The sequence below is a fragment of the Osmia lignaria genome, chromosome 9 (assembly GCF_051020975.1).
Source record: "Osmia lignaria lignaria isolate PbOS001 chromosome 9, iyOsmLign1, whole genome shotgun sequence".
Lineage (NCBI taxonomy): Eukaryota > Metazoa > Arthropoda > Insecta > Hymenoptera > Megachilidae > Osmia > Osmia lignaria.
Window position 1 is genome coordinate 11,262,703 of NC_135040.1, and position 13,151 is coordinate 11,275,853.

Sequence of the window (13,151 nt, forward strand, 5' to 3'; positions counted from 1 at the left end):
TGCAGTGAAAAGGATCAACCCATAGAATTATTAGCTCCTGTATTCTCATTTTACATCACGTTTCTTCGAAACATTCAATTCCCTAAGGAGATGATCATTTTCGATTCATCCGTCAAGGTATCCGTGTTCCACTGTCGCCCCTCGTTCGCGTAGCCTGCAACGACAAGCGTTTCACTCTGTCCGCGTGTAAATTGGCCATGCGGAACGTGATAAACGCGTCGCAGTGTGACAGCGGTTGATTGATAAGCGAGAGCGTGCCTCTTCATTTGTCGCGAAACCTCTCGGTGGAACAGTATCAGTGCCAAGTCTCTTTACCGTCGTTGCTCTCGGCAACGTTTCCGCTAACACTCGTATCCGCTTTCGAGAAAGGAAACCAACAAGACGGGAACGAAATCAATTATAGTAGAGGATCATTTGCAAATCTTCTTCCTTTGAATATTAATTTGTCGGTCAAAGTTATTTTTTTAACTGGTACATTTTCTTTCATAAAACTTAACAATTTCATTATAAGTTTCTCTAAAAGAATCCACCGACCCATTTTACTGTCCACCGATATAAACGCAGTCCAATTATTTGAATCTGTAGAAAAGCAAAAAGCAAACGGAACATGCTTCTCGATCCTCGATTCAACATTCTCCGGGCGGAGAAATCGGAAATTCCCGCTTCGATTCTTCCCCATCGCGATTTCAACCATACCGATCATTTTCCACACGCGATACCCCCGTTTCCATTGGAAGAAAGTGAACAGGCAGATTCAAAGAAGATCGAGACGAGTTTAATCGGCAAACAAACGTACACCCATTGGGGTTCAGTTGAGGGGAACGATTAGTATCTAGCGGAAAGCGTGGGCGGTGTGAAAGTTTCCTGTTTAAAATCGTATCGACAATCCTCTCCCTGATTTCCACGCGATTCCTCGCGGCTTGTTCGCATCCTGCTCGCGTGTTCAATTAAGAACAACGCTCGGGCTGAGAACGAGGATGAAAACGAGGCTGAAGAAAAGTGACGCGCGAGAACGCAGTTACTTGGAAATTTCATCATTTTCCGCAGAAAATTTTTAATTACCATTCATCTGCACGAGTGAAATAGGTAAGCATAACGAGATCGAAATAGAAAAGTACAATGAACGATGAATTTGTCTCAGCTTTGAAATTTATAATGCCGAAGTGGAAAGTTGAATCGAGGATCGGGGAAAAGTGAAACGATTTGCGGGCAAAGCAGCGGATCGATGTCTCGGTTGCGTGGTTTTCTTTTAGTTGGTTTAAGCGATATCTTGCGCGGTGAAATGGAACAAACGTACTTCGAATCGCTTAACGCGTCGTGTAAAAGAACCACGTTTCTTCAGAGAGGATCATCAGACGTATCAGCCCACGGTTCTCTTCAAGAGAACGAAACACCACAAGGGTTCGATATATTGCCTCGCATGGACACCGGATGGGCAGCTGATGGCGACCGGAAGTAACGACAAGACTGTCAAACTGATGCGTTTCAACGCTGATACATCGAACCTCGAAGGTACGTCTAATTAATAATTAAAAAGCACCAATAAAACCAGAAACCATACCTTTACTACTAATCATTAATTAAAGATGATTAATTAACAAAATAAGTCAAATGTGTAATGTAAACATTGTCGAAAGGATCATTAATCTAAAAAATAATTCACGAACTACCTAATCTATGCAATTTAATAAAACCAAGTAAAAACGACTTAAATTAACCGAATAGAATAATAAATAAAATCCTGCCATTCATCACAGTCCATATCCTTTCTACCTCGCTAATCAAACACTGACAGCAACTTCATAACACCTGCAGTAAGTTTCAAATTACTTAACATATCAAGAAACAGGTGGGAAAGTTAACTCGTTAATTGAAACTCATGAATCACAGAGAAACTGTATCACCATGACTTCTTACGTGTCCAGCATTCCACGATTCACGAAATAACAGCCTTTAAGCTTCCTGCTTGTCACTGCGGTAACACCCGAACCGTCTCGCGTCTGTAATTATTGCGTAACCGTGTTCCCGAAGAACTTTCACCCTCGCGAACGACGTATTGACCTGACGACCCCTTTCCCCAGGGCAAGAAGTCGAGCTGACGATGCACGACGGCACAGTACGCGACCTGTGCTTCCTGGAGGACACCTCGAACAAATCCAGTCTGTTGATCAGCGGGGGTGCAGGCGATTGTAAGATTTACGTGACTGATTGCGCGACAGGAACACCCTTCCAGGCTCTCAGCGGCCACAGCGGACACGTTCTAACCCTTTACAATTGGGGTGGCGCGATGTTCGTGAGCGGTTCCCAGGATAAAACCGTACGATTCTGGGATCTGAGAACGAGAGGATGCGTCAACATGGTCACCCCGGCTACGGTACCTGGAAGCAGGGTTAGTTGGGTTCTCTTGTTAAATTTAGCACGAATTTTTCAGACAGAAAACAGGTGATGTGAATTTTTAAAGAATTTTATTGAAGTATAATTTTATTTTAAATTTGATTTACGGACGATTTGTGTAATAACTTTTACATCGCTTGGTTTCTTGTACTCTTTGATAGTCATCATCGTTCACCGAGAGAAATAGAGTTCAAATATTAGTATTTGATTCGCTTCTCGGTTAGTGCTCTTCTCCTGTCATCGGCACCGATCAATGAAATTCTTTCGGAAAAGGAAATTTTTTATTTCCTTTCAAAAAATTGTTTATCTTTTTATTTGCTAATACATAATATTAGAAATCAGAATTTATAATTGAAACCATTTTTTTGAGTACCATAAGTGGGCGAAAAATGCTCACAAAGTGGTGTCCGACGTATAAATTCGTCTGAAGTATCATAGAGGCAAGATTTTAGAAAAAGGTTCCCTCTGTAAAATCACGTTTTTTCGGCACTTATGTTCCTTTTTTTCAGTAACCATTCGGCCGATCGAGTTAAAATATTGAATACATGTTTTATCCAAAGACTATTTTGAAATTCGTCCTGCAGTCAGATTAGCAGCACTTTCTGAGTTAAAAGCAAAGGTACAAAAAGGTTCATAATTTTTTCTATTTGATATTTGAATATTCCCTTTGGCCATAGTACACGTCTATCTTCAAAAACTTGAAGTTGACAGCTGCAGTAGATTTTGAAGAAAAGAATCGGCTTATTTTCTATTTACCACAGGAAATGTCCATTCCTCATGAAACGTTTGATTAATAAACGATAACAGAAAGGATTTCGTTGATCGATAGCGCATCCAGCATGCACCGACGACATCATCGACCTTTTACGTTTCTTAAGTTTCGTTTTTCAGTTCGACGTCCGATAAAATTTCGACCCACGTTTTTCAAGTCACACCGGCCCATCTTCTTCACGCATTCTTCTCTCCGTAGATCTCTTTCTTCGGATCGAATTTTTATCGGACGTACCTTGAATCAGCGTGGAACGGAATCGGTATCGCGTGTCTGATCAGCATTTGATACCGTTGCAGGTTGGCAGCCCGGTAGCTGCCCTCTGCGTCGATCCATCCGGACGACTACTGGTTTCCGGTCACGAGGACAGCAGCTGCGTTCTCTTCGACATACGAGGCGGCAGAACCGTACAATGCTTCAAACCTCATGCTGCTGATATCAGAAGCATACGCTTCTCACCTTCCGCTTACTACTTGCTAACCGGTGGATACGATAACAAGCTCGTTCTCACCGATCTGCAAGGTGGGTTCTTCGTGATTAATTAATTAAGGACCAAACTACTGTAGCGAGCTATAAAGATTTCGCCTGGAACGACACAGGTCGAAGAGGAGTCGTTCGGTTCTTTAGATTTACGAGAACCTAATTTACAGTGGTACCTCGGTATATGACCTTAATCCGTTCCTGATGTTTGGACTTATACCGAATATATTTCCCATATTTTGTTATATGAGATCCTTACTTATATGATCAGTCAGTTAATAATACATCAACTCCAAATATAATTGATTATTAATTCAACCTTTCCTCTGAGATAATTATTTAAAAATGATGCAAAATTTACACAAAAAATTTGTCACTTCCAAAGAGGACGTATTCCTAATTGGACGTATTCCAAAGCAGACGTATACCGAGGTACCTCTGTAGTAGATGCGACCGCTTCAGCCAATAATACATTACCACCTGAGGTGGGGCACGACCAATCAGACCAGCTTTCCTTCCGAGTGAAATTATTGTAGCTTCCTACCGCAGTGTCCTCAGGTCTTTCCTAGATCAGGGTTGACGAATTTTACCGCGGGCCACAGTAGCTGTTCTCCCACTTTATCGATTTCTCTAGCATTAAAATTAGTTCCTAATAAAGTATAGAACAGGTATTAATGTGCTTCGCGAAAAAGAAATCCGATGTATTAAGAAAGGAGGGATACGAGTCGCCAGTTAATCACTCCTGTCCTAGATCATCCCTGAACCAAGATTAAAAGAAGACTATGTTACACCTAAATATACTACGGATATTTCATATTTTATTTTATTTGTTGCAGGAGATCTAACGATGCCCTTACCCAGTGTGGTGGTAGCCCAACATCAGGACAAAGTGATCTCTGGACGGTGGCACCCGACGGAGTTCTCGTTCCTAAGTACCTCTGCTGACAAAACAGCAACTCTCTGGGCTCTGCCACCAGTCTAGGCTATCTGAAACTGCAAAACGCGCGTTCGCTACTCGTTATGCTTGTTTCTTCCTTTCAGTAATAATTTCCTTATCGCTCATGGTCGTTCGTTCTTTGCAGAGAAATCCTTGCAGCGTATCATTTTATTATCGGTTTCTCAATGAAAGTAAAAAACGAGACTGAATTTTCTCGCTATCCTAAGATTCGTCGTCGTTTGTACAGGAAATCGTTGCAGGAAACAACGATGAAGGAAGGAGCGATCGCGAGCGATATCGGCGTGCGAATTTCTTGTTAAAACGGGAAGAAAGTTTTTCCTCGTGTACTCGCGCGTGATTCAACCATGACCAATTAAAAGAAATCTTCCTTGAAAATATTCGCACGCAGATGAAAAACATCGTAACGTGTTTGCCGAGCAAACGTTGCACTCTTTGCGAAGCTCGGTTGAGATTAGTAAAAGTTCAATTTCGCGATTGAACGATACGTCGAAGAGCATCGACGAGTCTGGTAGGAATCATAAGACTGCGAAAGAACTGACGGAACATTATTAAATTCGGAGACACTCGACGAACGCGAGGTCGGGAACACCGGCGAAAATTCGCGGACGTAGGATTTTAAAAAATGAATCATCGCGGTCGCAATTTCAAAACGATCGAGAATATTTTCTTGAGTCGAAATCGAGCGTGTCGCTTGTTAGATTCGTGTAACGTTTGTCTCTCCATTTTATAGTTTCTTCGCGGTTGTGTGTTTACCCTGATGTAAATAAGTTAGCGGTAGCGTTAAGAGCCTCGAACCATGGGAGACGAAAATCTTTCCGGAAACGTCGCAATTGCCCTTGATTAATTTTCTTAGTCTTTAAATGCTCTCTTACTCCTTACCCTCTTACCCTTTCGTTGCAGATAGAATCTAGATTTACTTGCATAGAAAATAACAATTGCGAAGATCTACGTTTTTCTCTGAGTTCGTCCATCGACCTTCTATCATTACTCACCTTTCCTTCGTTTCATTTAAACCTTGGAAATAGAACAACACCGTTTCTCCCCACGAAAATTATCATCCTCATCCCTTGTCCTTTTATCGATCCCCGAAGTCACGCCAAATATTCGCATATATTATATACTTCTATGATATGATAGATTACCTATTCGTATTAAGAGAATCAACGTATTATACGTACGCTCATTATTAATCGCTATTTTTTACCAAGAGGATTTACCAAGAGAGGAGAAACGAGATTTTCTCTGGACTCGAATGATCTCGACGCGCCCTGACGCGTCGTTATCGTAGCACGATACGCAGAGAATTCTAGCTTTTTAGATTTAAGGTCGTCGCTTGTCGAAATCGCCAAAGCTGTCGAAGTAGCCGGGGAAATCGGGAAAAAATCGAAGGAGAAATTTCTGTTTCAACGCTTAAACGATCGTATTTCTCCTTGTACATACATGCAACGTTTTCGCGAGGATCACGATGTCCTTTGGGTTTTATTTCCAGCTACAAACAATGAGAGAACGAACCGCGTCTCGCGTGTTCTTCTTGCGAATCATACATGTACCCTTCGAATGTAAAGACTCCGAGTTGTGACGTTCGAACGATCGCATACAATGACGGAAGAAAGTCATCGCTTGTCGTGGCAAAAAGTGATTTCGTTTTACCGCACGATGCTGCCTTAATATCGTTCTCTCTTTTTTTTCTTTCTATCCATCGAATGATCGATCGAGCAGGATTTCGAAGCGAAAGACAGAGTCGTGGAAGGAAGAGGAACGAGGAAGCGAGCATCTGGCTTCTCTGTAGCAATTTGTCGTGCCTTCTGTCGTGGCTGCTTTCGGCGATTACACACTTATTTTTCTATTTTTCACGATTTAACACATTGTCATCCCTCTGATCACACCACCATCTCGTTATCCCTCACGCGTTCCTTGCACCCCTGTTTCGAAACGATCGTAATACCTGACGACTTCCCCATCGAACTCGGTTAAAAAACGCTGAATTATGAAACCTCTTCGTTATCTCGTACGATAATTACCTTATTATAATATATACATATATACATATGATATAGTATAACTTATAACTTTGTACTTTTCCTGTAGATACGACATAATACTGTCACATCTAATTTAAACAATAAAATTTACGTTATTAATTATCGTGGTATCTCAGTTACATTAAAGAACAGCCTTGAATGTGAAACGTTCTTGAAATTTTCTGAATCGTTAAAGGGTGCGGGGTCAATTGTGATCCAAATTTAAAAAACCTATGTAACAATGCACTCAAATTTTTAAAGGAGAAATTTTTACCTGTTGAAAAATAATATTTGATGCGATGATTTAATGTTTAAAAAATGTGTCTGGAATGAAATTTCAAGCGTAGCTAATTAGATCACTTAGGATGGAAAATCATCGATTTTAGATCCTGAATAAATAAAAAATCTGTATTAAAATAAAGTCGTCGGTCGGTGCGATCAAAGAGAACCTCTATTACGCAATTAAGCGGGTAAAAGCGATTACCGCGGAGTGTCGAAGAGGGTATCGAAGTTCTCTAGGACTTTTCGAAAATTTCCCATAATCATCGGGCAATCATGCAATCTTCCACCCGCGCGCGTTTTACGCGTCCGAGGCCACCGGATTCATCGTTTTCGGTCGAAGCGGTTCCATGAATCGCCGTGGTACTCCAGTTTACGAAATCTCTGAACGAGTATGCGTTAAGGGATTCTCCGATTTACCATCATTACGTTCACTACCCGGGAACCGGCAATTTTGCGAGGGAGAATTTATGTAGGGGGAGAGAAATTAACGCGCCCTGCCGTAACTCGAACATCTACGACGTTTTGTAATTTGGGTGAAGTTAAGTGGAGAATGAGATAAGAAGAAAAAGAATATATGGAGAAATTAAGACGCTCAGATGATTTTGGTAAATCGAATATCGTATAATCAAACAGTATTTATCAAAATATTCACGCTGCAGGGACCTGTCCTCAGGATGTGACCCACCCACCCACGAAATTCCTAGGCTGCGGTACTCGTCGTCGATTCGTCGAAGCCTGTCGTTTCGCAAATATTCTTGAAATCCTCACCGCGGGCCAGGCCGTCCTAATTGTTGCTGGCCGTCGTTGGATACGTATGCGATCCCTGCTCCCCGAGGACAAAGGCCGTTTCCTTTCTGCTCGAGCACCACCTACGATCGGAATTCCATCCCCTGGAAGGCTTGTAACCGGAGCGCCACGTTGCACAGGCTTCAGGAATGCCCCTCGAGCTGCCAAGTTCGGTAATGTTACGTTTTCGACGCAAGAAGGGACAACGGACCTGAGGCTGTACGACTGGGGAGTCCAGGACAAGTGTTGAATGCCGCAGAAAGTTTTCCAAAAGATCTTGCCATTATTCTAATAACTTTTAAATAAAAATTGCATTCTAATAATTTTTAAATAGTTGGGATGGTTTCGTATCGAAAATTTAAAAGCAGGTTTTAGTCAAATTGAGGAGAATTTAAGAGGGTGTTCTTCATTAGAATCGTTGATTTTGGGCGATTTTTAAGAGAGACTTTTTTTGAATTGTTATAGTCCAAGAAACTTATTATTTTGTAGACAGTTTGGGTATTATTTAAAAAAAATACTGTTTAATTTTTATGATTTCATCTTTATTTTTATTCATGTTATTACATGTTTCTTGTAATGTGTCATTTTCAATGGCTTCCATCATTCAAACGGTTGTATTCATCCCAGATGAAAAATTCAAAGATAATCTTAATCTGTATCAGTGTGGTTATAGCTCGTACCAAAATGAAACAGATAAAACGTGTCCTGTAAAAATGGCATCTATCTGAAATCAAAAAATTATTTTTTAAATTTTCAATCTATTTTTGCTGCTTTTGTTTCATCGGATGTTCGTCTAATGATTTTATAATGCAAGCATTGAAATCGCAATTATTTTTCCAAATTGAACCATAAGATTTTGGCAATGTGTATGGTATATTCTTGAAATACTAAGCTTTAAGAAAATGTAATAAAAAAGAATTGATTTTGTGGGGAATACCTCCTTAATTCTATCAAACTAAAAGGTTAAATTACCTCTATATAGCGAAAGTAATCCATGATTCTCGATTAATAATTATCATCGAAGGCACCTGCGACTGATGGTAGCCATTAAAGAAGCGTGTTTCGAAAACACGAGTTTAAAAGTCATCGCACTTAAATGGGCGAGATAAAAAGAAACGAAATGCTTATATTTAAGGAGAATAACAGAGGGGACTAATTGGCACGTGCCGCGATTCCATCAATTTGAAATTTGCGAGGGAGGGAAAGGATCGCGAGGACGTAAACGCGCGTTCGACGTTAGAAACGTAATAACAATAATCAACCGGTCACGGTTCTGAGAATAATCTTGCATTTCGTCCCGCTAATAGAGTTTCGCAATTAAAAAAGCCGAGGGAAGGCTGATGGATCGAGACCGTTACCGAAATCACGAACAAACTATCAGCCAAACGAGACGCATAGTCAGAACGTTTCGATAGAGGAGGACGCTCGATGCATTAGGCTAATCGTGCCGTTAAATAATTCATCGGACGCGAGGCATTCAAATTAATAACGTATTACGTGAATCACCAGTGATCGAACTCGAATAAGGCGATTGCTTTGTATACTCTATCATTTCCACAGTGGTTCTCCGTCCAAGACCTGATTTCATGGTAGGAATACTATAGATTTTAACCCTTTGACTGCTATGAATGCACATACGCATAATTTATTTCTTGTATATCTTAATTACAATCAATTAAAAATTATCAATGCATATTACTAATAAATACATATGATATCAGATTATAATGGTGTAATAAAACAATGAAAAATAAATTGAAAAATGAAGGGGAATAAAAAAAATAAAATTGTAAGTATTATTGACTTAATTCTTATTTTATACCCACGCAACGTTTAAGCTAAAAGTAGTCAAAGGGTTAAATTGACAATACTTGAGAATTTTTCTATTAAAATCTTTGACACCTGCAATTAAAAATCGTAGGAAAATAGGAAGTGCATGCACCATCAATGTACACTTTGTTTATAAAAAGACAAACGATCATAAAATTACAGGAAACATGAACTGGATCATTATCACCGTCGTTATAAAATCCATTTCTATAGCTCAGAAACGTATGCGCACCGCTGCCAGTCCAAATCGCATTCAAATGAGGAAAAGGACGGAGAGCAAAAAGGAAGGGCCTGTTCGAAACAGAGAGACGACCGCGTGTAATCATTCTCAGAAGGGCGGACGGAGGGATGATGATGATAATAATAATTTGAATGGTGCCCACTTAGCATACGTGTAATTTACCGCTTAAGATGATTTCGTCGTGCTGTTCGTTCACCATTCTTCTACCAAAGCTGGTCCAAGTCCACGAATAGCCATCTCCAGTCGAACGACGAAGCCAGAAATTCGTAATAGAGATTGCAGATACAAAAAGGCTGGACATGTCTTTGTTTCGAATAACAATTGAGCCTGTCTTACCAGTCCCTTTTCTACCACATCCCGTACTCAACCGAAAAGACACAATTTTGTCTCCCTTTGATTCTATTTTTCTAGAAACCAGTCAAAATAAGAACAAGACCGCAAAATTCTTACAATAATTGTTTGACAAAATTGTATTCCCTTCATATGCATTGATAAATAAATCATTTTAAAAAAGCACCTAAATTATTATTTAATTTACCCAATTTCTTTTCTAAGTTATTTATTTAAGTTGCATAACTTCCGTTCGGAGTTATTTTTTTAATGTACGTAATTTCTTTTCTCAATTATTTATTTAATTTACCTGAGTTATTTTCTTATTTTATTACTTTATTGTACTCAACTTGTTTTCTTAGTTATTTTATATGTAAAGCGCAAAGACGTGTCACTTTTCAACTTGAGAACTACTAGGGTTAGAGATACACTTTATATGTCGTTAGAAAGGTCTCGCGGGGTCCCTGACACCCCGGATAGCATAATGTCGATGTGCAGAGTATCGCAGGTGCTTCGGGGTCCTCGACACCCCGATGCCGTTATTTCGGTATGCAGAGTATTACCGGTGCTTCGGGGTCCCTAACACCCCAAGATGATTTGCAGAGCATCAGCGCTCTGGGGTCCCTAACACCCCAGGATGATTTGCAGGGAGCGTCATCGGCGCTCTGGGGTCTCTAACACCCCAAGATGATTTGCAGACAGCGTCATCGGCGCTCTGGGGTCCCTAACACCCCTATATGTATTACGTCATGTGCAGAGAGGCTCGTTTATTTATAAAACATCAAACAATGACTGTTTCATTTTAAACAAATGAAAAACATAATATACATGGAAATCAAACTTAAATCAAAACATAGTAATTAATTCTCAATATCAGAAAGACCTAGAACGAGGTGCGACCTCCTCAGTCCTATACCGACAGCCGAAGGGTGCGGATCAACTTGTCAAATATACATATACCTCTAATTTCCTTCCGGAGTTTATTTAATTTACTTTATTTAATGTCTTTGCTTATTAAATAAGCTGATCAAAGGGGAGAAGCATTTATGACTTTATCCCTCTTTTGGGTCTCAACCGGTCCCATCCCCTTTATTTCACTTTTTCCAGTTATTTATTATTTTATCCCTCTTGATAGGTCAAAGCCCGCCCTTTTCAGGTTATTAATTATTTTATCCTTCCTTATGGGCCAAGGCCTACTCTTCTTAATTATTTAATACCCTACTCCTCTTTATGGACAAAGGGCCCCCTTCGCAGATATTTATTTCTTCATTTTTTTTATGAGCCTCGGCGGGGACGACCGCTAAATCCCCGTATCTCTTGTATCACTGCATCCCTTACACCCCTGCATTCCTTACATCTCTTCATCCCTTATATCCTAGCATTTCTTATAGACTTACGCCAGAAATTGAAAAATTGTGATGAATTTAGTTCCTTTTTCTACCGCCAGAGGGCGCTGCTTCGGCGTGAAAATTTTAGTTCAAATTTTTGCCGCTAGAGGGCCAGCGATTTTGTACAAATTTAGTTCCTTTTTTCTCCACCAGAGGGCGCTGTTTTTCGGGAAAATTTTAGTTCAAATTTTGTCCACCAGGGGGCGCAAAATCTATTCGTGCTTTAGTTCCTTTTTTCGTCACTAGAGGGCGCTGTATTTTCGGGAAAATTTTAGTTCAAGTTTTATTCACCAGGGGGCGCAAAATTTATTCGTGCTTTAGTTACTCTTTTCATCACTAGAGGGCGCTGTTTTTCGGGAAAATTTTAGTTCAAATTTTGTCCACCGGGGGGCGCAAAATTTATTCGTACTTTAGTTCCTTTTTTCGCCACTAGAGGGCGCAATGCAGGGATTTAAAGGTTGCAGAGATGTAAAGGATGCAGGGATATAAAGAAAGCAGGGATGTGAGGAATGCAGAGATATGAAGGAAGCAGGGATGTAAGGGATTCGTGGATGTAAGGGATGCAGGGATGTAAGGGATTCGTGGATGTAAGGGATGCAGAAATATAAGGATTGCATAGATGTAAGGAATACAGGGATGTAAAGAAAGCAAGGATGTGGTGTAAGGAATGTTGGAATGTAAATAATGCCGGGATGTAAAGGGTGCAGACATGTAAAGGAATCAGAGATGTAAAGGATGCACACAGGAGTAATAAAATAAAATCAACACGTTCTTCCTCCTAATGAGTTTATTCAATAAGCGAAGAAGATGAATACAGCAAATTAAATGGACGCAGAAAATAAAATAAGGGTATATACATGTTTAGCAGGTAGATCCGCATCCGTCGGCGGTCTCTGTAGGACTGATAGTGTTTCACTTTGCTCTAGATCATACGGTTAACAACGGTGCCGCAGTTAGCTACCTTTACTTGAATCAGTAGCTATAAATATTTTTTTTTTCTTTTTTTTTAACGTGGGGAAATCTTGCATAAGACCCCCCACCGTCTCCTGTGGTCGACACCGGGGGTCGCAATCGGTGCTGGCCTCTCCTCGGACCGCGTGCAAGGGCCTGGAGCTCCTACTCCAGACACCTAGTAATGGAGTATAATCGTTGCTGTTGAAATAATCTATTTACCATCAACGTGCGTTAGACTGTTGCAGTGCGAAGTACAGTAAAACCTCGATAAGTCGTCATTCAAGGGACCGAGAAATTTTTACGACTTAAGCGGAGTAAAAACCATGCAAATTTTAAAATGACGAGGAAAGGAAAATGACGACTTATCCGGGTGACGACTTATAGAGGTTTTACTGTATTTCACATTTTTATACCAGGATATAGAAAATGACTTCGTTCTCAGTACACAAATTCAAGAAAACAAAGGCACGTCCAGTCTAGTTGAATCTGTAGTCGCTGTTCGCAATCATGGAGGGTTGAAGCTGGAGGCGGCTGTTCAGAGACACGATCATCTACTGAAATGAAATGCGAAGGAAAACGTGGCCAATTTGTGGCCGGTCGTTCGCTAGAGTCCCAGTCAATGTTCGCCAACCTAAGGGGATTTCAACGACCACAACGAAGATGCTTTTTATCGCTCGCTGTTTCTTTTTCTTCCTTTCTATCTTTCGCTATGCTGCTT

At 40.4% G+C, this 13,151-nt stretch overlaps 1 protein-coding gene across 4 annotated transcripts in view; it reads left to right on the forward strand.

The window, feature by feature from the left end:
• LOC117608649 (WD repeat-containing protein 47) overlaps positions 1 to 5,280 on the forward strand; it is a 56,590-nt gene extending 51,310 nt beyond the window's left edge. For 3 of the 4 annotated variants that reach the window (XM_034334113.2, XM_076690363.1, XM_034334095.2), the window contains exons 8-11: positions 1,343 to 1,512; positions 2,082 to 2,389; positions 3,445 to 3,685; positions 4,480 to 5,280. In XM_034334113.2, the coding sequence (XP_034190004.2) occupies positions 1,343 to 1,512; positions 2,082 to 2,389; positions 3,445 to 3,685; positions 4,480 to 4,625 (865 nt within the window). In that variant the 3' untranslated portion in view covers positions 4,626 to 5,280. The remainder of the gene's footprint in view (positions 1 to 1,342; positions 1,513 to 2,081; positions 2,390 to 3,444; positions 3,686 to 4,479) is intronic. The other variant, XM_076690364.1, reaches the window with a different exon arrangement.
• The last annotated feature ends 7,871 nt before the right edge of the window (positions 5,281 to 13,151 follow it).